The sequence below is a fragment of the Schistocerca cancellata genome, chromosome 4 (assembly GCF_023864275.1).
Source record: "Schistocerca cancellata isolate TAMUIC-IGC-003103 chromosome 4, iqSchCanc2.1, whole genome shotgun sequence".
Lineage (NCBI taxonomy): Eukaryota > Metazoa > Arthropoda > Insecta > Orthoptera > Acrididae > Schistocerca > Schistocerca cancellata.
In genome coordinates, this window is record NC_064629.1 from 226,892,358 (window position 1) to 226,917,139 (window position 24,782).

The 24,782-nt window shown below is 42.3% G+C and overlaps 1 protein-coding gene across 2 annotated transcripts in view; it reads right to left on the reverse strand.

Moving 5' to 3' along the window:
• The window catches only part of LOC126184920 (transcription factor 12), a 742,430-nt gene that overhangs the window by 526,444 nt on the left and 191,204 nt on the right, over nucleotides 1–24,782 (reverse strand). For both annotated transcript variants that reach the window (XM_049927589.1, XM_049927588.1), the window contains exon 3: nucleotides 5,951–6,050. In XM_049927589.1, the coding sequence (XP_049783546.1) occupies nucleotides 5,951–6,050 (100 nt within the window). The remainder of the gene's footprint in view (nucleotides 1–5,950; nucleotides 6,051–24,782) is intronic.

Here is a 24,782-nt window from a genome sequence, read left to right on the forward strand (position 1 = left end):
GGTACCTGTATGATTTGCCACTGCTGCCCTCACGATACACCGATCCTAACGGGCCTCTTTGTTGCGTGGACGTCCAGAACCTCGTCTACAGGTGTGAAGGTGTGAGAATGTTCACATGATCACTGATACCAGCATCGTTGCACAACTGACGCAGAACGTCCATCGTACATGGCAATTCTCCGAATGGGCCATCTTGCCACTCGGAAGGGCACAATTTGACCCATTTCAAACTCGCTCAGTTGGCTGTAGGAAGCACGAGTGCGTCTCCGTGGTGTAGTTGCCTGCTTGCTTCACACGTCTACACCACACTGAGCCTTCTGGCTGTGAGCATTCCCGAAGATGAGTCACAGATGACGCTCTGATAGCTATGCTGTTGGCGGATGACGTTAGACCATTATCAGTACATCAACTATCCCCTAGGTGGCATATGCTACATTGGATCAAAATCGACGTCATCTTTACAGGTGTACTAATTTTCTTTTCGGTAGTGTAGTACAAACATAGCAACGATTCACTTAAAGCACATACCAATGACCGAGGCAGGACTCAAACCCGCGACATCTGCTTTACGATGTTTGAACGCCGTCACCCGAGACCAGAGGGCTGACAGTATTTGAAGCTCCGAATTGAGCGTAAGCGATCTAGGCTGCGGGAACTGGTTAGCATTATCATCACTGTAAAATACTGATTTCTTCCAAATCCTTACATGGTTCGTTAATTTCATCGGTATTGTTTGTACATGCGAAGTACGTGGTTTCAAAATAATGTGCAGTATTGAAGTCTGTTGTAACACACGTGTCGAATGCGCAGATGGCCGGTCATTTAGCGCACGGACCGGCCGGAGTGGCCGTGCGGTTCTAGGAGCTGCAGTCTGGAACCGAGCGACCGCTACGGTCGAAGGTTCGAATCCTGCCCCGGGCATGGATCTGTGTGATGTCCTTAGTTTAGTTAGGTTTAATAAGTTGTAAGTTCTAGGCGACTGATGAACTCAGAAGTTAAGTCGCATAGTGCTCAGAGCCATTTGAACCATTTGAACCTTTTAGCGCAGGTTGCGCCGCACTGGGCCCCTTTCTACGTGTGGTGAAATTCCAAATCAGATGCGAGTACCACTCACTATAATAGTCTGCGTCTTGAACACCTCCATTTTAGACGTCATTATACTGTAACTTAAAAAATCTGCGCATATATTTCGTGCAGTTTAGTGTTTAGAGAGCAGGACAGATGATCAGAGCGTCCCATGTCTGAATCGCAGAAACAACTTGTTTACTTTCAAGTGACAGTAAAATACAGACTTCAACAGAGATTTTGGAATGCATAACTTTTGTCAGTGAAATGGAAATGCCGTGTGGCTAGGGCCTCCCGTCGGATAGACCATTCGCCTGGTGCAAGTCTTTCGAGTTGACGCTACTTCGGCGACTTGCGTGTCGATAGGGTTGAAATGATGATGAAAAGGACAACACAACACCCAGTCCCTGAGCAGAGAAAATCTCGGACCCAGCAGGGAATCGAACCCGGGCCGTTAGGTATGACATTCCGTTGCGTTGACCGCTCAGCTAGCAGGATGGACAGTGAAATGATATCACTGGAACGGAGATCAAGATAAATTTCGACAACAGCGAAAGCAACAACAACCAGAAACTTCAAAACATTAAATATATAAAATGAGTTTTGAAAACCACCGAAATACTAATACCGAGTCAAAACCTCCAGACGCTGAAGAAATAAAACACATAATACACAGTCTAAAAAACAATAAAGCCCCAGGTGAAGACTCCATAGTACCAGAAATCCTAAAAATAATGGATACCAACCTCCCACAAGTTTTGGAACATATGTTTAAGAAGATCTGGGACGAAGAAAGAATTCCTGAAGACTGGCAGTGTGCCCTGATACACCCACTACACAAAAAGGGGGATAAGATGAATGTTAATAATTATAGAGGGATCTCGCTACTACCAGTAGGATACAAAATTTTGTCAAGGAAATTACTTCAAATCGTGGAGCCAGTTCTGGATAAAAAAATAGGTGAATATCAAGCAGGTTTTAGACAAGGTAGATCCTGTGTTGAACAAATATTTAACCTGAAAACACTAATTCGTTACAGAATCTCAAGAGGCCAGAGATTTGCAATAGTATTTGTAGATTTCAAAAAAGCATACGACTCGGTAGATAGAGAAACATTACTGAAAGTATTGGAAGAATTTGGGGTCGATAAGAAAACAATTCAAATTATCAAACAGACGCTAACAAACAGTAAGGCCAAAGTTAAATTTATGGGTGAAATTTCAAGGAAGTTCGAAATTAAAACAGGTGTTAGACAAGGTGATGGTTTATCCCCAATCCTCTTCAACTGCGTACTGGAAAAGATATTGAGAATATGGAAAGAAGAACTCAAAGGCACCAAGAATGACATCAGAATTGGAACAAAAAAAGAAAAAATAGAAGTGGACTGTTTAGCTTTTGCAGACGATCTGGCAATAATTACAGAAAACGAAGAAATAGCTCAGAACTACTTGGAGAAACTACAAGAAGTTTCGGTCAGAGCTGGACTGCAGATTTCATTTGAAAAAACCGTGTATATGTCTAATCATAGAAATAACAAGAAAAATCTTATTACTAAATACGGCAATATTAAGAGAGTAGAAAAATTTAAGTATTTAGGTGAAATAATTCAAGTGAATGGTTTAGACAAGAGTGCAAACCAGGCGAGTGCAAGGAAAATGGAATTTGCTTTTCAAAAAACCAAAGACATATATAACAAAAAAAACATTTCGATTCAAGCTAAATTAAGACATTATAAAACTGTCATTAGACCAGAATGCCTGTATGCATCGGAGTGCCTAACTCTTAACAAAAAGGGGGAAATAGAAAACATGGAAAAGAAAGAAAGGAAAATTTGAGAAAAATATTAGGACCGAGAAAGATTGGGGAAGAGTACAAGCTAAAGAGTAATAAGGAAATATACAAAACTATTGAGAAAGTGAGTGAGGCAATGCGTAAACGCAGACTAACGTTTTATGGTCACCTGTCGAGGATGGATGGAAACAGACTAACAAGAAAAGTGTTTGAACATAGTAACAGGAACGAAAAAACCAACAATAAATGGATACAGATGGTGAAAAAGGATTTGGCCTATTTTAATGTCACCCGTGAGTCAATCAGGGACAGGGAAAAGTTTAGACAAATAGTGAACGAAATTAAGTGTTTTCCAGAAGAAACGAAACTAAAGAATAATAACAGGAAATGGTCGGAAGAGCGGAGGAGGAACCACTCGAAAATGATGAGGAAATATTGGGAAGAGAGAAAAAAAGATCAAAAAGCCGGGCAAGTGAATTGTTGAACGTGGTCCAAAGATGGCCGAAATCGAAAGAAGAAGAAGAATGTGGATATGTTAATTTATGGCTATGCATATATAAAGCTAAAATCTTTCCTAATCGTGTTTACATTTGAAGAACTATAATGTTATCAGTGCGCCATTGCGGGCAGCGGACGGTTAAAAGTAATTTGTGCGCGACGAACTTTTATTTTCACACATGCCAAATTTGTTTCGATTAATTTCTCGGTAAAATTACGCAGGTTGTAGCTGCTCCGCTATCTTTCTTCCAACAAAAATATTTCTCCCTTAAACAACTACTGCATTACTGTTCACACAATTTTTAAACAGTCTGCTGTGTTTTCTATTTCACCTTTGCTTAATGTCAGGCACTGTTTTAACTGCTTAAATGTCAAAAATACTTCGGCGTTTGTCGATCGGATGCGACCACATTAGTTTTCCGTTCAATTTTCCTTTTTGAAGGTAAGCCATTCTGTGTGTGCTAAGATTAACCTCTGCAACGCGACGATTGTTGAAGGTACGCTAAATTCTTGACGTTAAATACAGGTTTAGGCTACTGAGACTTCAAGATGTTCCTTTCTAGCTGTAATCTGGAGTTATGAGGCAGAACACGAGATATAACGGTCTTCTTTCCCGTACTTTTCTGCCAAAAGCATACGTCAAGAAGACATGATACCGCATAAAACGTACTAAAAGGCAACCTCCATCAAAGAATTATTAAAAATTAATGAAATAAAATGACCGGGTTCAAGCATGAGTAGAGAGCGAAGGAGAAACCGAAAAAGGCGTATTACCTCATGGAGGCGACGAAAGGCATAGCAGCAAGCAAGAATCAGGTTTTCTGTAATTGTACATTTCCCATTTTTAAACAATTGATTATTTTTATTACCAGGACAGATGGACAGATCAGCTACGGTGCACGTTGGCATAATCCGACACGATGATACGAGAACGTCGAAAACGGCAAGAGGTTTGTTATTGGGGCACGCTCCATGGAGTTTGATGGTGGCAGTCTCGTGTGGTGATGTTTACACAGGATGAAATGGGGCCCCTCACACGTCTGCCATCGTCTCTCATCGGCAAGCAATTCAAATACTACTGTCCGGTAATGCGCATTCATTTGTTCCCGTACAGACCTCTGCAAGCGATCCATATCATGAGCGAAACAGGCTCTGCACAATCACTTCCGTATTTTGTCAGAATGGTCTGAGGAACATTCAACTGACGAGTGTGTACTTTTATGGTCATCTGGCCTAATCATATTTAGAACGTGAGGGGCGCCATCGAGCAAGATCCGCGTGCCTAGGGCCAAACCCCGACCCTTCAATGTGACATGTGATAGACAGTTGAGGAGTCACGGGTCAGGGTGACTGCGCACCACTTTGTGTAGCGGATTCCACTACACGACGCAATATCGCCGATAGGAAGTGCTGTATGCTACTAAGTTGGTCTCTCTGATTCCAACACCTCCTGAGTGTACTAAAATGTAACACTGTTTTGCTCATACTCGTCTGAAACTGTAATCATTTCCCTACATTCACCAGTATATGGTGGAGGGCACACTATATACCAATAATATTTTACATCCTTCTCATGCTATTCGTCGATGGTGAGTGCAGGGTGAATAACTCTTGAGACGAATACGTCTAATTTTACCTTCACGGTTACTATGCGACATACACGTAGCGAAAATAAGTATTTTCCTTCTCTTACGTCAATTCAATTTGGTTAAGGAGCTGAAATCGACCAACAATACTCAATAATTTTCTGGGTAAAAGATTTATTAGTGATATTCATGAACGAATTACAATACCTTAGGATTCTTTCAGTGAATCTCATCTTAAAAAATAGAGGCTTTGGCCGAGGTTTGTTGACCGGAATCCTGAAAGAAACGTCGACCTTTGAACGCGAGATAGAGGCCAACACGATCTCATCTTATCTGCCGACCACATAATTACATTTCTGTCGCATTGTCATCATATAAACTTCAGTTGCATCACATGGATATTCCTAAATATTTGGCAGCTTTTAATGATTCCAGTGATTGATAGGCACTAATATATCAAATAACATCGGGTTCTTTCATCTAATCACCCACATTATCTGACTATGTCATTTGTGCGATTAGTGTGATTCTCTCCCGATAACGTAGATAACTCCCAATTCGATTTAAACACATAGTCTGCTTTTTTTGTTATCTCGGACTTCCCTCACTTTACACTAGGCGTCATCAACAGAACACGTGATCAGATATACGTCGCCATTTATATACTGCTCATCTTAAGAGAGCAAAATCGCTATAACTAAAATGAAGAGCCAGTAAAATGCTGGAAGTACTTTATGTTGGTTACTTAGAGCTTTTTAGGTGTGTTTTACCGGAACTGCGTGTACTGAAACTGCAGTGAACGCACATTTTAAACAATAAAGCTTTATACCCCTGTATTAGTAGGCGGCAGTTCGTCAAAGTCCAGATATTGAGGTAAATCCCCCCAAAAGTCTAATTATTCGCCTGCTATCCTGCAATCGAAGTTCGAACATCAAAATGATGAAAAGTATCTACTCAAATCTCGGAAAACAGGAGACGATAAATTTAGTCAATATGGAAGTCACACTTACCTGTTGATGGCTGGCGACGAGGTGGATTGCTGAAGGGAAAATACGGCGAGTCGGGTCCGAACGGTTCGCTCCCCGTACCGCCGTAACTGTTCCCGTAGGACTGCAACAAATACAAAGAAAACATAAGAAAACCACTGTCGAAAAACGTGCAATCGAATCAGGGCACTATTTTTATACCAGTAAAGGGTCGTCAGGTTCATTCCTGTGGCGTGATTAATAAGGCTGCTATAAAAGTAAATGTCGTATAGCGTTGGCTGGGTTAGCACTCAAGGTGAGTTAAGCCACCTGTCGGAAAGTGTGTTATCCTTTCGCGCACAGGTTCGAATCCTGCCTCGGGCATGGGTGTGTGTGATGTCCTTAGGTTAGTTAGGTTTAAGTAGTTCTAAGTTCTAGGGGACTTATGACCTAAGATGTTGAGTCCCATAGTGCTCAGAGCCATTTGAACCATTTTAGAACTTTCGCGCACACTGGCCACTTTACTTGTGGAAGAGAGAGTTGTGTCGTATATGTATCTGCATAATGTAAAAGAGTGTAATGGATGCGTGTGTAGTGTAGTGTTATCTTACGTTATGTTTGTATTGTATGGTGAAAGTGTTTCAAATTTTAACTTTAAAAATCTACTCTGTTCAGAAGTAAGAGTAGTTTAAGTCAGTTTCTGGAATTTTGATTAACCTAAGAACACAGAACGCTCACTACGTACTCTAAGACGTCTTTGTCACCAAACGTTCTGATACATTAAAAACCTGCACCAGAAGCAGATCTCATCTCAAAATTATCCAAGACATCGGACTCTCGATGAGAAGAAGCTGAGTTCAAGTCTCTGTCCAGCCATCCAATTAATGCTTCAAATTGTTTCCCTAAATCGGTCAAAGAGAATGCCGGTATGGTTGTTTTGAAAAGGAACGGCCGATTTCCTTCCGCTACCTTTTCCAGTGTGGACTTGTTCTCCGTCTCTAATGACCTCATCGGCGGACATAAGTTCAATCCTATCTTTTATTCACAATTACCCACTTTGTCAACTCGAATCAGTCTTTAAGAAAGTCATATAACATTTATACAATGGTAAACCTAAGATGACCTATGACATCACACGCAACTTACGATGCCAAAGAATATACTTCAGAAACACAGCTAAACAAACAGTTTTAAAACATTTAACGGAAACGGATACAGGCAGCTAAGATTTGACATGTAAATCGTAAATTCTGTCTCGAAATTTGACAGATATTCCATAGCCATTCTGGTAGTATGTAAAGTACACCGTCGGCAAGACCCAATCAATACCTAAACTCCCTCTTGGTTATGATACCAATGACAGAGCCATAAAAGCGGAGCTACAAACCACAGTTTTCCGAAATTCCTTCATCAAAGAAGACGAAGTAAGTACGCCAGGATTTGAATCAAGAAGTAGATATGCTCATCGTTACAAAGTAACTCAAATCACTCAGAAAAGGCAAGTCTACCGGTCCAGACTGTATACCGGTTAGATTCCATTCACAGTACGCCGGCCGCGGTGGTCTAGTGGTTCTAGGCGCGCAGTCCGGAACCGCGGGACTGCTACGGTCGCAGGTTCGAATCCTGCCTCGGGCATGGATGTGTGTGATGCCCTTAGGTTAGTTAGGTTTAATTAGTTCTAAGTTCTAGGCGACTGATGACCTCAGAAGTTAAGTCGCATAGTGCTCAGAGCCATCCATTCACAGAGTATGCTGATATCATGGCTCCATACTTATCAATCGTGTGGCTCGGTGGCTCATTACCAGATTATAAAGCTAAAGGAAGTGGGTTCCACTGCCTGTCAGTTCTAAGATTTTTGTGTCACTTACCACTTCTTTCAGCTCTGGCAATGTTTGTCGATGTGAAAAATGCATATTTGCACCCGTAATTCGAAATCCACGTTAAACGGTAGGTCACCTTATAAATCGATGAGTAAGTCGGTTCAAATGCCGGGGGACGACAAGGACATACCATCATCAACAGGACAATACTTACTAAAGCACTGTGATGTTCAAAACAATCTTCGGATTGATGACTGCTTTACTTACTTAATTACTTAGCAACCATACACAACCGCTAGCTCGACGAAATATCTGCACCTCAAGACTGGTATGTTGCACATGTCCCACCTACACACAAGAAAGGAAATAGGAGTAATCCACTGCATTAAAGACCCATATGACTGACATTGATTTGCAGTAGGATTTTGGGACACACACTGTATGCGAACGGTATAAATTACCTCTATTGACAAATAGTCAGCACAGATACAGAAAATATCGTTCTTGTGCAACACAACTTGCTCTTTATTTCATCTATCGACAGAGGTCTTAAATTGATTTCATATTTCTGGATTTCCAGAAGCCTTTTGATACCGTTTCTCACAAGCATCTACATATCAAATTGCATGCCTACAGAGTATCGTTTTAGCTGTGCGACTGGATTCACGGATTCCTGTCAGAAAGGTCACAGTGCGCAATAATCGACGGAAAATCGAGTAAAGCGGAAGTGATTCCGGCGTTCCCCAAGGACGTGTCAAAGGCCCCCTGCTGTTCCTAATATACCTAAACGATTTACGAGACAATATGAGCAGCCCTGTTAGACTGTTCGCAGAAGATGCTGTCATTTACCTTCTTATAAAGTCATAACAAGATCAAAAAGGAATTGCAAAATGATCTAGACAAGACATCTTTAGGGTGCAAAAAGTGGTAACTGAATCCAAATAATGAAAAGTGTAAAGTCATTCACAAGAGTACTAAAAGGAATCTGCTAAATCTCGGTCACACGATAAGTCACACAATTGTAATGGCTGTAAACTCAACTAAATACTTATGGATAACAATGACGAACTACTAAATTTGGAACGATCACGCGGACAGTGTTGTGGCGTGGCCACCAAGAGACTGTGCGTTAGTGGCAGAACACTTAGAAAGTGCAACAAATCTACTAAATCAGGGGCGCACAACCTTTTAGCTTTCCTGTGCCTCACTGGAAGAATCCGAGTCGCCGGCCGCGGTGGTCTAGTGGTTCTAGGCGCGCAGTCCGGAACCGCGGGACTGCTACGGTCGCAGGTTCGAATCCTGCCTCGGGCATGGATGTGTGTGATGTCCTTAGGTTAGTTAGGTTTAATTAGTTCTAAGTTCTAGGCGACTGATGACCTCAGAAGTTAAGTCGCATAGTGCTCAGAGCCATTTGAACCATTTTTGAATCCGAGTAGATCTGGGACGCACATACTATACTTGACACTAAAAATAGCCACTGAGCAAAGGAATTAGGATTTATTAATTTATGATTCTTTATTCTAAAAAAGCAAGACTGAATTAATTTGACATTTTATGTATGAGATATCGTCAATAATTCATATATAGTATTTACAAATCATAGAATTAATGTGGAATTTAACTCTAAATTTGGGAAACCAATGTATCAGTAAAAGATGTCGCATAAATACAAGAATTTTGATTATTTTATCGAAAATGCTGAAATCGATTTTCAAATTCTCGCATCAAATCGAAAAGTAGGGCTCCGTATTTCATCCCCTCTTTAGGATTATGTTTGGCCAACGCACTGAAATGAAAGAAACCGTGTGTACTTGTGCTTCCCATAATTTGTTTCATTTGGAACGCGTTTATTCTTCCAAACTTCGTTCTGATAAGTAAGTTTCTACCTTGAATGCGTCTGTTTAGCAGTCAAATCTACCAAAAACGCTAAATCTGCCACCCAGTTGGCATCGTCAAGTTCCGGCACAGATTTTGCTTTTGATGTCTTGAACGATTAAATTTAATTATGCTATAAAATTTTTTTAACACCTGACGTAGACTGTCACATCTTACTTCTGTAAAATATACGATATCACCACACTCAGCGTCCAAAATTCCAAGAAATTCCTGGAACTGGCAATGATTCAATCCCCTGGCTCCTATAAAATTCACAGTCCTCACGACGATTTGCATAATGTGATCCATTTTAAAGCTTTTCTGCATAAATTTTCTTGGTGTCTGACGGATTGGCCGGTTACTAGAACGAGGCTCTGGGAGTTCAAGTATAGCAAGGACGGCAGTGTGTAGAACGGGACGAACCAATAACAGAAAACCTTCGTGTGGCGGTAGTTTCAAATTGAAAATATTCAGTTTATTATAACTTCACGTAAACACTTTTTTTTTTTTTTTACCGGTGAAGTGATACCCACTTCTTGGGCTGCCATATGGCCAGCGGGGCGCCGGTTGAACGCCCATTCTCTAGGACTGACTGCGGACCTTTGGTACAGAGCCGAGTGGAGGGTCTGAATCAGAGGCTGAGACAGTTCTGCGACCGTGTGGGCTGCAGATTCCTCGACTTGCGCCATAGGGTGGTGGGGTTTCGGGTTCCGCTGGATAGGTCAGGAGACCACTACACGCAACAAGCGGCTACCCGCGTAGCAGGGGTTGTGTGGTGTGGGCTGGGCGGTTTTTTAGGTTAGATGGCCTCGGGCAAGTGCAGAAAGGGCAACAGCCTCAACGGGTGCGGGGCAAAGTCAGGACATGCGGGGAACAAGCAGCAATCGGTATTGTAATTGTAAACTGTCGAAGCTGCGTTGGTAAAGTACCGGAACTTCAAGCGCTGATAGAAAGCACCGAAGCTGAAATCGTTATAGGTACAGAAAGCTGGCTGAAGCCAGAGATAAATTCTGCCGAAATTTTTACAAAGGTGTTTAGAAAGGATAGATTGCATGCAACCGGTGGTGGAGTGTTCGTCGCTGTTAGTAGTAGTTTATCCTGTAGTGAAGTAGAAGTGGATAGTTCCTGTGAATTATTATGGGTGGAGGTTACACTCAACAACCGAGCTAGGTTCATAATTGGCTCCTTTTACCGACCCCCCGACTCAGCAGCATTAGTGGCAGAACAACTGAGAGAAAATTTGGAATACATTTCACATAAATTTTCTCAGCATGTTATGGTCTTAGGTGGAGATTTCAATTTACCAGATATAGACTGGGACACTCAGATGTTTAGGACGGGTGGTAGGGACAGAGCATCGAGTGACATTATACTGAGTGCACTATCCGAAAATTACCTCGAGCAATTAAACACAGAACCGACTCGTGGAGATAACATCTTGGACCTACTGATAACAAACAGACCCGAACTTTTCGACTCTGTAAGTGCAGAACATGGAATCAGTGATCATAAGGCCGTTGCAGCATCCCTGAATATGGAAGTTAATAGGAATATAAAAAAAGGGAGGAAGGTTTATCTGTTTAGCAAGAGTAATAGAAGGCAGATTTCAGACTACCTAACAGATCAAAACGAAAATTTCTGTTCCGACACTGACAATGTTGAGTGTTTATGGAAAAAGTTCAAGGCAATCGTAAAATGCGTTTTAGACAGGTACGTGCCGAGTAAAACTGTGAGGGACGGGAAAAACCCACCGTGGTACAACAACAAAGTTAGGAAACTACTGCGAAAGCAAAGAGAGCTTCACTCCAAGTTTAAACGCAGCCAAAACCTCTCAGACAAACAGAAGCTAAACGATGTCAAAGTTAGCGTAAGGAGGGCTATGCGTGAAGCGTTCAGTGAATTCGAAAGTAAAATACTAGGTACCGACTTGACAGAAAATCCTAGGAAGTTCTGGTCTTACGTTAAATCAGTAAGTGGCTCGAAACATCATGTCCAGACACTCCGGGATGATGATGGCATTGAAACAGAGGATGACAAGCGTAAAGCTGAAATACTAAACACCTTTTTCCAAAGCTGTTTCACAGAGGAAGACCGCACTGCAGTTCCTTCTCTAAATCCTCGCACAAACGAAAAAATGGCTGACATCGAAATAAGTGTCCAAGGAATAGAAAAGCAACTGGAATCACTCAACAGAGGGAAGTCCACTGGACCTGACGGGATACCAATTCGATTCTACACAGAGTACGCGAAAGAACTTGCCCCCCTTCTAACAGCCGTGTACCGCAAGTCTCTAGAGGAACAGAAGGTTCCAAATGATTGGAAAAGAGCACAGGTAGTCCCAGTCTTCAAGAAGGGTCGTCGAGCAGATGCGCAAAACTATAGACCTATATCTCTGACGTCGATCTGTTGTAGAATTTTAGAACATGTGTTTTGCTCGAGTATCATGTCGTTTTTGGAAACTCAGAATCTACTATGTAGGAATCAACATGGATTCCGGAAACAGCGATCGTGTGAAACCCAACTCGCTTTATTTGTTCATGAGACCCAGAAAATATTAGATACAGGCTCCCAGGTAGATGCTATTTTTCTTGACTTCCGGAAGGCGTTCGATACAGTTCCGCACTGTCGCCTGATAAACAAAGTAAGAGCCTACGGAATATCAGACCAGCTGTGTGGCTGGATTGAAGAGTTTTTAGCAAACAGAACACAGCATGTTGTTATCAACGGAGAGACGTCTACAGACATTAAAGTAATCTCTGGCGTGCCACAGGGGAGTGTTATGGGACCATTGCTTTTCACAATATATATAAATGCCCTAGTAGATAGTGTCGGAAGTTCCATGCGGCTTTTCGCGGATGATGCTGTAGTATACAGAGAAGTTGCAGCATTAGAAAATTGTAGCGAAATGCAGGAAGATCTGCAGCGGATAGGCACTTGGGGCAGGGAGTGGCAACTGACCCTTAACATAGACAAATGTAATGTACTGAGACTACATAGAAAGAAGGATCCTTTATTGTATGATTATATGATAGCGGAACAAACACTGGTAGCAGTTACTTCTGTAAAATATCTGGGAGTATGCGTGCGGAACGATTTGAAGTGGAATGATCATATAAAATTAATTGTTGGTAAGGCGGGTACCAGGTTGAGATTCATTGGGAGAGTCCTTAGAAAATTTAGTCCATCAACAAAGGAGGTGGCTTACAAAACACTCGTTCGACCTATACTTGAGTATTGCTCATCAGTGTGGGATCCGTACCAGATCGGGTTGACAGAGGAGATAGAGAAGATCCAAAGAAGAGCGGCGCGTTTCGTCACAGGGTTATTTGGTAACCGTGATAGCGTTACGGAGATGTTTAACAAACTCAAGTGGCAGACTCTGCAAGAGAGGCGCTCTGCATCGCGGTGTAGCTTGCTCGCCAGGTTTCGAGAGGGTGCGTTTCTGGATGAGGTATCGAATATATTGCTTCCCCCTACTTATACCTCCCGAGGAGATCACGAATGTAAAATTAGAGAGATTAGAGCGCGCACAGAGGCTTTCAGACAGTCGTTCTTCCCGCGAACCATATGCGACTGGAACAGGAAAGGGAGATAATGACAGTGGCACGTAAAGTGCCCTCCGCCACACACCGTTGGGTGGCTTGCGGAGTATAAATGTAAATGTAAAAAAACTGTCTACACTCCGTTTGTCCGTCCTCTTTTGGAGTGCTGCTGCACGGTATGGCAGCCTTACCAGATAGGATTGACATAGGACACTGGAAAAGTTAAAAGAAGGATAACTCGTTTTGTACTATCGTGAAATAGGGGAGAGAACGTCACGAATACGATACGTACGCGAATTGGAGTGGCAATAGTTAAAAGAAAAGCGTTTTTCGTTGCGGCGAGATCTTTTCAAGAAATTTCAGCCACCACAATTTTCTCCTCCGAATGTGAAAATATGTTGTTGACGCCCATCTACGTAGGGAAAAATGATCAACGTAATAAAATAAGAGAAATCAGAGCTCACACGGAAAGACTGAAGTGTTCGTTTTTCCCGTGCGCTATAAGTGTGAAGCGGTAGAGAAGTAGTGTGAAAGTGGTTTGATGAAACCTCTGCCAGACACTTAAGTGTGGAATGCAGAGTAATCATGTACATGCAGATACGGATATATAACAGCACAAATTTCATCAAAAATACGTATATAACTTAGTAGAAATTGGTATCAGTTAATTAAAAGATATGAATAAAATTTTCTTTTTATTCATTATTTTTAATTTCTTGGATTTCATGTTTGAAATCATTACATTGAAAATGTTCATTCATTAATTGTTGATTATTTGAAGTCAACTCCTGGAATAAACACGTGTGTGTGTGTGTGTATGTGTGTGTGTGTGTGTGAGAGAGAGAGAGAGAGAGAGAGAGAGAGAGAGAGAGAGATTATTTCTTCCGCAAGTCAGGGTTTGCACTATTATCACTCAGTGCTAAGGTATCGTCGTGTTTATCTACATCAAAACGGAAGTGTAGCTCCGTGAATTCAGATCCTTTTATGAAACTCTCTTTCTTTTATTATTGAGGGAGCTTTTTACTATTTACGTTCCAATTTTGCACGAAAAATTTATGTGAAGGAAATATTAATGTGCAAACCTGGTACAAAAAGACATCGTTATCATTTCAATCGCACCAATTATTTCTTCTTGATTTGTATGGGCTTTCTAGTCATAAAAGTTGATGTGGTTTCATTTCTTGGGTAGTTTTCATATTGAGCTGTTTGTGTGTTTGCATAACGGTATTTTTATTTGGCTAACATATTCGATCAGATAGGCAGTACTGGAAGATTAAAATATCCGAAATTTCTAACACAGAAGAAAAAGTAACATATTTATTGCTCTGCGCCACAGTAAAAACCTGTTGTGTAACAAATACTCTTCTTGGTTGTTTTGATTAGTTTTAAAGGGAAAAACCAGCTTATTTATTAACCCAATATGAGTACTATTTCAACGCACAAAAATTGGTGATAAATCAAGACTATTACAAATTAGAAATATGAGTCCACAAACTACATGGAGTAAGGAATTATGATGTGATGTACGTAAAAACTGCCATAAATTAAAAGTAGTAGGAGGAGATTAAACTGTGAGAAAAATTGTGGATTTTCGGCGACTGTTCTAGGTCTCCATACTACGTGCGCAGCACAATCCAAACTGATTTAGACATGTTCAAGGCCCTAACTAAGATACAAAAGGTAGTGTAGTTTTAATACACGCAAACATCCAAACAAATTTTAGCTCTCCCGATAATATAATAATCTGTTAATCCAAAAGCATTCTCTACTGTAGTACATTTATTTCGCAGTGGCTTCAATTTCCCTGCAAGGAATGGCAATAGCTCAGAGTCACAACTGATGCATGAATTAGCACTTTATGCTTACTACATAAAGTATAATTTTATCACTTTTGCACTTAGACAGCAGTAAAAGATTTCAATCATTACTTAACATGTTGGTGAGGAGATGGCTGGTGCTAAAATGTGCCTTTCTTTGTTTCCTAAGTGATCTCACAGCGTGAGTGTGGAAGACTGTTTAATGAATGCCAACGTAATTCAGACACAATTTGGACTCTATAATACACCCATTGGAACGAATTTAATACCTGAACCGCTTGTCACAATAGAACTGGGGCAATACTGACTGCTTGTGCCCACAGTAGTTACCTCATTCGGCCATCGACAAAGATCTCGACGCTACGTAGTCTGCCTCACGTATTAGAAATGTATACACCACCTTGGGAAACATGTACAAATCCTCTTGAAACCTGCAATGAGCAGTACAATAACGCGCAGTTTTATCAATCGTCACTATCAGCATTTAATTCAGAACTTTTACAACAATATTGGTTACGAAGTAGGACTGTCATTCTAAAGATGGCTGACAGAATAACGACACAACATTCTTTAACACAGCTTCCTTGAATGAGGGTTTCATATCAACAGCCGTGTTGGTGCAACTGGCATAGCAAATGTAGTGAAATACACTGAAAAAAAGGCAACACCAAAAAAATAATTAATGTAGGGTAAAGAAATTGAGGGAATACATTTGACTAGGTAACGTATTTAAGTGACTAACGAAACATACTCACAGGTTAAAGTACGAGCGAGATAATCCACTGCAAATGTAAAATGCTGGCACATTAATAACCAGCGTAGCCTCCAGAATGTTTAATGCAAGCATTTAACCGTCCATGCATTGTATTTTACAGATGCCGGATGTCAGTTTGTGGGATGGAGTTCCATGCCTGTTGCATTTGGTTGGTCAATACAGGGACGGTTAATGCTGCTTGTGGATGACACTGAAGTTACCGTCCGACTGTGTCCCATATGTGCTCGATTGGTGACAGATCTGGTGGTCGAACACGCCAAGGCAACACGTCGAGACTCTGTAGAGCATGTTGGGTTACAACAGCGGTATGTGAGTGAGGGTTATCCTGTTGGAAAACACACCCTGGAATGCTGTTCATGAATGGCAGCACAACAGGACGAATCACCAGATTGACGTCAAATTTGCAGTCACGGTGCGTGAGATAACCTCGAGAGAGCTCCCGCTGCCATACGGAGTCGCACCCCAGAACGTAACTCCAGGTGTAGGTCCAGTTTGTCTAGCACGCTGACACGGTGATTGCAGGCCCTCAACTGGCCTCATCCTAACCAACGCACAGGCATCACTCGCACCGAGGTAGAGCCAGTTGTCATCACACAACACAACAGACCTCCACCCTGCCCTCCAGCGAGCTTTCGCTTGACACCACTAAAGTCCCAAATGGCGGTGGTTTGAGGTCAGTGGAATGCACGCTACAGGGCGTCTAGCTCGAAGGTGTCCTTGAAGTAACCGATTTGTAACAGCTCGTTATGTCACTTTGGTGCCAATTGTTGCTCAAACTGCTGCTGCAGATGCATTACGATGCGCTAGAGCCATACGCCAAACTCCATAGTCTCCCCTTTTGGTAGTGCAACGTGGCTGTCTGGGAGCCCTGTCTTCTTGTGACCGCACATTCATGTGAGCACCGCTGCCAGCAATCATGTACAGTGGTTACATTCCTGCCATGTCTTTCAGAAGGAACATCCAGCTTCCCATAGACCTATTACACGACCCCATTCAAAGTGAATGAGGGGCTGATGATGGCATCTTTGCCGCCTTATAGGCATTATTGACTAACATCAACTCACCTCGTCCAATTTCAAAGGTAATTAACGCTCACGAACGTTACTGCGTGTGTTTAGAGAAAACCTGATTCCCATCCTCACAGCGGTGGAACTAGAGCCACTCTTAAGCGACTGGCGTGAACTCTGAATAGCCGTCATCTTTCAGACGTAGAAATTGGCCTACAAACTTTCGTTTATGTCCCAGATCTCCTTCTTGGTATTGCGATTTTTTTTTCTCGTAACTATATGTAAAACCCTTACTGCGATAAAAGAGTAGATCAACGTTTCTCATTGAGACAAAGAGCATGAAAACGTCTTTCCACTGTTTCTGATGTTCAACAGAAAAAATTCTATACAGATTCATTTATTTTAAGATATTTTTTTGTTTGCTCTACACAACTTACATGTAATATTATTTATTATTTCGTCGGTGCTGCCGACAGCGCTGCCTCACAATGAATATTAAATTGGTCTGAAGATGGCTGTATGAACGAAACAGGTCGCCAAATAATGTAAATCGCAGTTTCGACTGTTTTAAGATAATTTTTGGTGGTTGTAGTCGACAATAAGTAAAATAAAAACAGAAAAACCATGCACAGAACCAGTGTATCTCATAAACAATAGGTGCACGTATTTTATAAGAGAAGAGTGCAGACGATGGCCTATGCACATGGTTGTATTCAGACGCAGCGGTATTTACGAATTTCGTTGGATTCTGTGAGCGGAAACCTCGTCTCATAATCTGCCCTAGAAATTTTCTTTGCGTTTGTCAGAATTTTATTAAGAGGATAGGCGTAAGCCTCTAGGTAGCAGACGGGGCTGATACTATTACGGTACATTCACCCAAGTTCTACCTTCAAATGGATCAGTTCATTAGTAAATGGTGGGCAGCTCGTTATCTTTAACTCCTAAAATTATCATCACTGTTTCTGCCTTCCCATCAACCTCGTGAAGCCTCTGCCTTTCCGATATAGTGAACAGTGTATATGTTAGATTATTTGTGTCCACCTAAGCTCCTTCAGTTTCTTTTTATAATTTGATGCTGTTTTTGCAGCATGTAATTAGATTTAATATAGCGGTTTCCTTCAGAATGGACATACAAAAAATGGCTCTGAGCACTATGGGACTTAACATCCGAGGTCATCAGTCCCCTAGAACTTAGAACTATTTAAATCTAACTAACCTAAGGACATCACACACATCCTTTCCCGAGGCAGGATTCGAACCTGCGACCGTAGCGGTCGCGCGGTTCCAGACTGAAGCGCCTAGAGCCGCTCGGCCACACCGGCCGGCAATGGACGTACACCTGAACCCCATGATGTCTGTAACATTAAGTGTTTGAAAGTTTCTCGTTCGGGCAGACGGTTTTGCATTTTTTAATGACTCGGAATTTTATGTTTTTATGAAAAGGTTTATGGAAGTTACGACGCAGTGATTAATACATCATAAATGAAACAATTTTAGTACAAATATAACCAGTAGGATAATGCACTGTACGAAAAAATGTTCAGAGACATAAGACAACTTCTCACGTTCATAAACACGATGACTTGTGGCCAAACTAGCAGAACTGATGACACATCACAACCAGAGGCGTCTTCCGTTTTGCGTCACGCTTATCTTACATAAGAGGCCGGAGAAATGTAACAGTATACGACGACGTATTTGTGGATGTGCTCTAATGTAGTATCAACGTCAGAAACAAAGCCTTACTATCTGCTAGTGACGTCCGTGGAGTTAACTGTCATCTCTCTTTGACGTCACATCTGTATTTCTAATCCACTTCCGGATTTAAGCCGGGGACCGCTCGTTCCAAAACTAATCTCTGTAATCTCATCAGTCTGTTTCATTTAAACACTTTAACTGTATGAAAAAGACTTCTTCAGTTCCCGTAACCTGGCAATATAGCGTCCTCTACGGGCGATAAGACCTGATAATTTCTTGCATAACGCTTACTTCGGGATGCAAACTTAATGCAGCGTCCAAAGAGGATTTACTGCGCTCTATATATTTGTCTGTCCGCCTGGGTGGTAACGTGCTCGCCTCCTATGCAAGCGGGCCTGGGTTCGATTCCCGGCCGGGTTGGAGATTTTCTCCGCTCGTGGACTGGGTGTTGTGTTACCATCATCATTTCATCCTCATCACCGGCGCAAGTCGCCCAATGTAGCGTCGACTGAAATAAGACTTGCACCTGGCGGCCGAACTTCCCCGGATGGGGCCTGCCGGCCATCAATGCCATACGCTCATTTCCATACATTTGTCTTACACGAGCACTGCTCAGTTTACGCATGCACTGACGTTCTATAATTCTAATCGTTTACACTTTATACCTCCTGTCTGAAAGTCATTCACGAACCATGACATGCATTCTTATATTACAGTGCTGGGAGTTTCACAAATGTACTAGTATAAGGGAATGGTACAGATGTGGGATACCGTTTGTGAAATTATATTCCTTGTATGGTAGAATTTCCTGAAACTCTTGTTATGCCACCTGACTTCAAAAGTAACCCGATCAACTTTGACTACGTTCAGCAGCGCAGTTGTAATTTAATGTTTAAATATTACGGATAAGATTCAGTTCATTTACAACGCACACGTACGCTTTTACGAAGAGTTGGAGAAACAAAGGAGCAGATTAAAACTATGTGACAGACTGAGACTCGAACCTGGACCTTTGCCTTCCGCGGGCAGATGCTCTACCGACTGTGCTGTCAAAGCAAGGCTCATGGCCCGCCCTCACAGCTTTTACTACCGCCTGTAAATCATTTCCTGACTTCCAAGGCTCACAGGTTCAAGTCCCGGTCCGCCACAAATCTGCCAGAAAGTTTCAAATCACTACGCTATAGAGTGAAAATTAATTCTGGAAACAACTGAGCAGTTCACATTACAGAAGAGAGATTGTGACAGCCACAATACTTAGCAAACATTAAGTTACGCACGCACATACTGTGCCGCTGAGACAGAGAGCAGGTCAGCGGATGCGGCTAACTGACGAGTAAATTGGGTTTGCGAGTAATGTGCTTCGTACGGTTTTATCCGATGTTAACGGAGGTGGCCCCGAGCAAATTGGATAGTGGCCCGAGGAAATGAAGGAGTAAGCCAACATCTGGAGGTGAATAGAGGCATTTTTCCACTTTACACTACCGTACGCGTGTGATTCAGAGAAGCGTGTATGCACAGTTTTAAGAGGTTCTGTCTTCTTTCATATACAGAGTGATTCCGTGATGATGTTACAAACTTTTAAGGATTATGCAGAAGGGTAAATATATCAATATGGTCCGCAAACGACAGAATCGAATGTTATAAGCGAAAATCGTTCTGATACCTCTGGTAGTGGACTACATGTACTGGCACTGTTATTGGTACGATTGTACGGCAACTTTCAGAGGTTGATCGAAACAAGAAAAATGAATAAATATGGTCTCTAACATGCCTAATTTAAAAGCTATCAGCACTTCTTCAACTTCGATATTGAGAAAAACATCTACTGCAAGCGCTTTGGTTTCCACATCTGGGAGAAGGTAGTATGGACCACAAAAAAAGTCCAGTAAATATGGGCTCCAACCCGCCTACATTACGAGCTATTGGTATTTATTCAATAGAAGACATGTGTTTCACAGCAGCGAAGATGAACAAGTGCTCACAGATCTGCAGATATCCATTTTAGAGCCCATATTTACTAGACTTTTTTCTTGCATTGGTCCATCCTAGCACCTCTGAAAATCGCCTACTATACCATCTTAAAAGCACCAAATGGTTCAAATGGCTCTGAGCACTACGGGACTTTACTTCTGAGGTCATCAGTCCCCTTAATAGCAACAGTACCGGTACATGTGTTCCACTGTCAGAGGAATCACAACGATTTTCGTTTATAACTTTCGGCTCGGTCGTGTCTGGTCCATTTACCCTTCTCTATCATTACTGAAAGTTCGTAACATCACCATTGAATCACCCTGTACAAAACTGACATTTTCACTCAGAGAAGTACGTATGTGTAGGCTTATGCAGAAACGGTCTTTCTTCGCGCAACACGTAACGATACTTCAATTTCCTACAGGCCTACTATTATAATTCTCATGAAAAAATAAATTACTTCTATAGCTGAAAAAAGGCAGTGGCCCGATTGCAACTCCTATGGAGATGACGAAAGTCGTGGGACTGCGATATGCCCACATACAAATGACGGTAGTATTGCGTACACAAGGTACAAAAGGCAGTGTATTGGCGGAACTGTCATTTTTACTCAAGTGATTCATGTGAAAGGGTCTCCGGCGTTTATTATGGCCGCACGACGGGAACTAACAGACTTTTTACGCGGAAAGATAGATGGAGACAGAAGCAAAGGACATTCAATTTCGGCAAATGTCAGGGAATTCAATACTCCGAGATACACAGTGTCAAGAATGTGCCGAGAATACCGATTTCAGTTATTACCTCTTACCACCGAAAATGCAGAGGCCAACGGCCTTTGCTTAACGACCAAGACTACAAGCGTTTGCGTAGAGTCGTCTGTGCTAACAGACGAGCAACACTGTGTGAAATAAACGGTAGAAATCAATGTGGGACGTACGACGAACGTGTCCGTCAGGACAATGGCGCGAAATTTAGCGTTAATGTGTTATGGCAGCAGACGACTGACACGAGTGCCTTTGCTAACAGCACGACATCGCCTACAGCGCCTCTCCTGGGCTCGTGACCATATCGGTTGGACATTACACGACTGGAAAACCGTGGCCCGGTCAGACGAGTTCCGATTTCAGTTGGTAAGAGATGATGTAGGGTTCGAGCATGGCAGAGACCCTACGAAGCCATGGACCCAAATTGTCAACAAGCTAGTGGTGGCTCCACAATGGTGTGGGCTGTGTTTATATGGAATGAACTGGGTCCTCTGATCCAACTGAACCGATCATTGACTGGAAATGGCTGTGTTGATATACTCGGAGACCATTTGCAGCCGATCATGGACATCATGTTCCCAAACAACGATGTCATGTCACCAAGCCAAAATTGTTCGCAAATGGTTTGACATGGTTTTGCGTGAGAGATTTATAACATCCAATATTTTTGAGAGGTCCATTTTCTTTTTTCTAATAGCTTTAATTGCTATTTGCATAGCAGACCAATTCCACTGCTTTCGGACTCTTGAAATGATTTCTGAAGCAGTTCCTATAAGTAAAACAAGTTGTGAAAATACGGTACAAATATGGGAGACGAGTATTCCATATTGGTGACACAGAAATTTTGAAATTCAGAAACGCAAATAAAATCGAAAATTCAATATAAATAGGCAACAAACACGCCATTTTACGGTTTAATGTATTAGGTAAACGTCTGTTTACAAAATATATTAATAATTTACGTCTTATGACAAGAATGAAACTGAGAACCAGCAACCTGCACCAATTATGCTTCCTAATGAATTAGGTAAAACGGCTTCACTCACTCACAATGGTTGCCAACTGTAATATGAATGCATCCCTGAGCAGTCTACAGTTGCTGAACGTAGTTTTTAAGCAACTAGCCGAAGTACAGCACTTACAAGACGAGAAATCATAGTATTCCATATTATTATCCCTATTCCACATTTTTACCTCTTCCTCTAATAAAATCCGTCTACTGTCTTTACAACAGTGTTTTTACTATGCCAATGCGCAGTTCGGAGTGACAGTTTTTGAAGTATTAATTGTAGAACAGTGTAAACAAGATGGTGGAGAAACCTCACTGTCTTATGCAGTAAAGAGACCAACAAAATTGGAAGATACGCGTTTCTGACGTGATAACATACGCTGTCTGGTCGAAAGTATCCGGATACATATTAGTGGACATTAAATATGGGGAGTGTCCACCCTTCACCTTTATTAGGCTTGAACTCTGCTAGGGACACACACACTTTGAAGAGCCAAAGAAATTGGTACACCTGACTAATATCGTGTAGGGCCCCTGCGAGCACGAAGAAGTGCCGCCACACTACTTGGCATGGACTCGACTAATGTCTGAAGTAGTGCTGGAGGGAACTGATTCCCTGAATCCTGCACGGCTGTCCGTAAATCCGTAAGAGTACGAGGGGGTGGAGATCTCTTCTGAACAGCAAGTTGCAAGGCATCCCATATATGCTCAATAATGTTCATCTCTGGGGAGTTTGGTGGCCAGCGAAAGTGTTTGAACTCAAAAGAGTGTTCCTGGAGCCCCTCCGAAGGAATTCTGGACATGTGGGGTTTCGCATTGTCCTGCTGGAATTGCCGAAGTTCGTCAGAATGCACAACGGACATGAATAGATGCAGGTGATCAGACAGGATGCCTACGTACATGTCACCTGTCACAGTCGTATCCAGACGTATCCGGGATCCCGATCACTCCAACTGCACACACTCCACACCATTATAGAGCGGACACCAGCTTGAAGAGTCCCCTGCTGACATGCAGTGTCCATGGACTTATGAGGTTGACTCCATACCCGTACACCTCCATCCGCTGGATACAATTTGAAACGAGACTCGTCCGACCAGACAACATATTTGCAGTCATCAGCAGTCCAATGTCGGTGTTATGGGGCCCAGGCGAGACGTAAAGCTTTGTGTCGTGCAGTCATCAAGGGTACACGAGTGGGCCTTCGGCTCGGAAAGCCCATATCCATGATATTTCGTTGCATGGTTTGCACGTTAACATTTGTTGTTGGCCCAGCACTGAAATCTGTAGCAATCTGCGGATGGGTTGCACTTCTGTCACGTTGACCGATTCTCATCACTCGTCGTTGGCCCCGTTCTTGCAGGATCTTTTTCCGGCCGCAGCGATGTCGTAGATTTGATGTTTTACCGAATATTCACGGTACACTCGTGGAATGGTGGTACGAGAAAATCACCACTTCATCGCCACATCGGAGATGCTATATCCCATTGCTCGTGTGCCACCACGTTCAAACTCACTTAAATCTTGATAACGTACCATATTAGCAGCATTAACCGATCTAACAACTGCGCCAAATACTTGCTGTCTTATATAGGCACTGCCACCCGCAACGCCGTATTCTGCCTGTTTACACATCTCTGTATTTGAATACACATGCCTATATCATTTTCTTTGTCGCTTCCATGTATAATGAGGTGCCTCAATGTTTGAGAGGAATGACAGCTCATTCTTCCTCAAGAAACGAAACCACAGGACCTTGTGATCGGCTTAACTCATCGTAAAGGTTTTCCATGGGCTCGGGTCAGGACTCTGGGCAGCTCAGACCATTTAAGGTATATTATCGTCCACAAACGGTTGCCTCACGTATGCTGCTTTGACAGCGTGCATTGTCATGTTTATACAATCATCACCTCCGATTCGTTCCTCTACTCTACGTAGTAAATAATGCAGTAAAAATGAGATCGTACACTTCTGCGTTTACTACTCTACGTAGTAAATTATAGTCCACATACGGTTGCCTCATGTATGCTGCTTTGACAGGGTGCATTGTCATGTTTATACAATCATCGCCTCCGATCCGTTCCTCTACTCTACGTAGTAAATAATGCAGTAAAAATGAGATCGTACACTTCTGCGTTTACGGTTTGCTTAGCCGCAATAAGGAGACCACACGATAACACAATAACTACCCCCATACCGTAACACCAGCACCTCAGTACTTCACTGTTGACACCACACATGATGGCAGGTAACGTTTTCCAGCCATTCGCCCTTCCAACGGACTGTCAGAGTATAGCGTGATTCACCATTCAAATGACTCATTTCAAGTCATCCACTGTCCAGTGGCGTCGCTCGATAGCCCCTCAAGCGCCTCTTGGTTTGGCTACAGAAATTTGTAGCTTGTGAGGAGCTGCTCGAACACTGCAATCCAATCTTTCTAACTCCCTACACACAGTCAGTGTGTTAGTTTGTCTTGGTTTATCTGTGGCTCTTCCTTCGCGTTTCCACTTCATAATCACATCACCAAAAGTCGGCCTGAGCAGCTCCAGAAAGTCGAAGTCACTGAGCTCTACCGGCCGACCCATTCCGCTTTCACTGC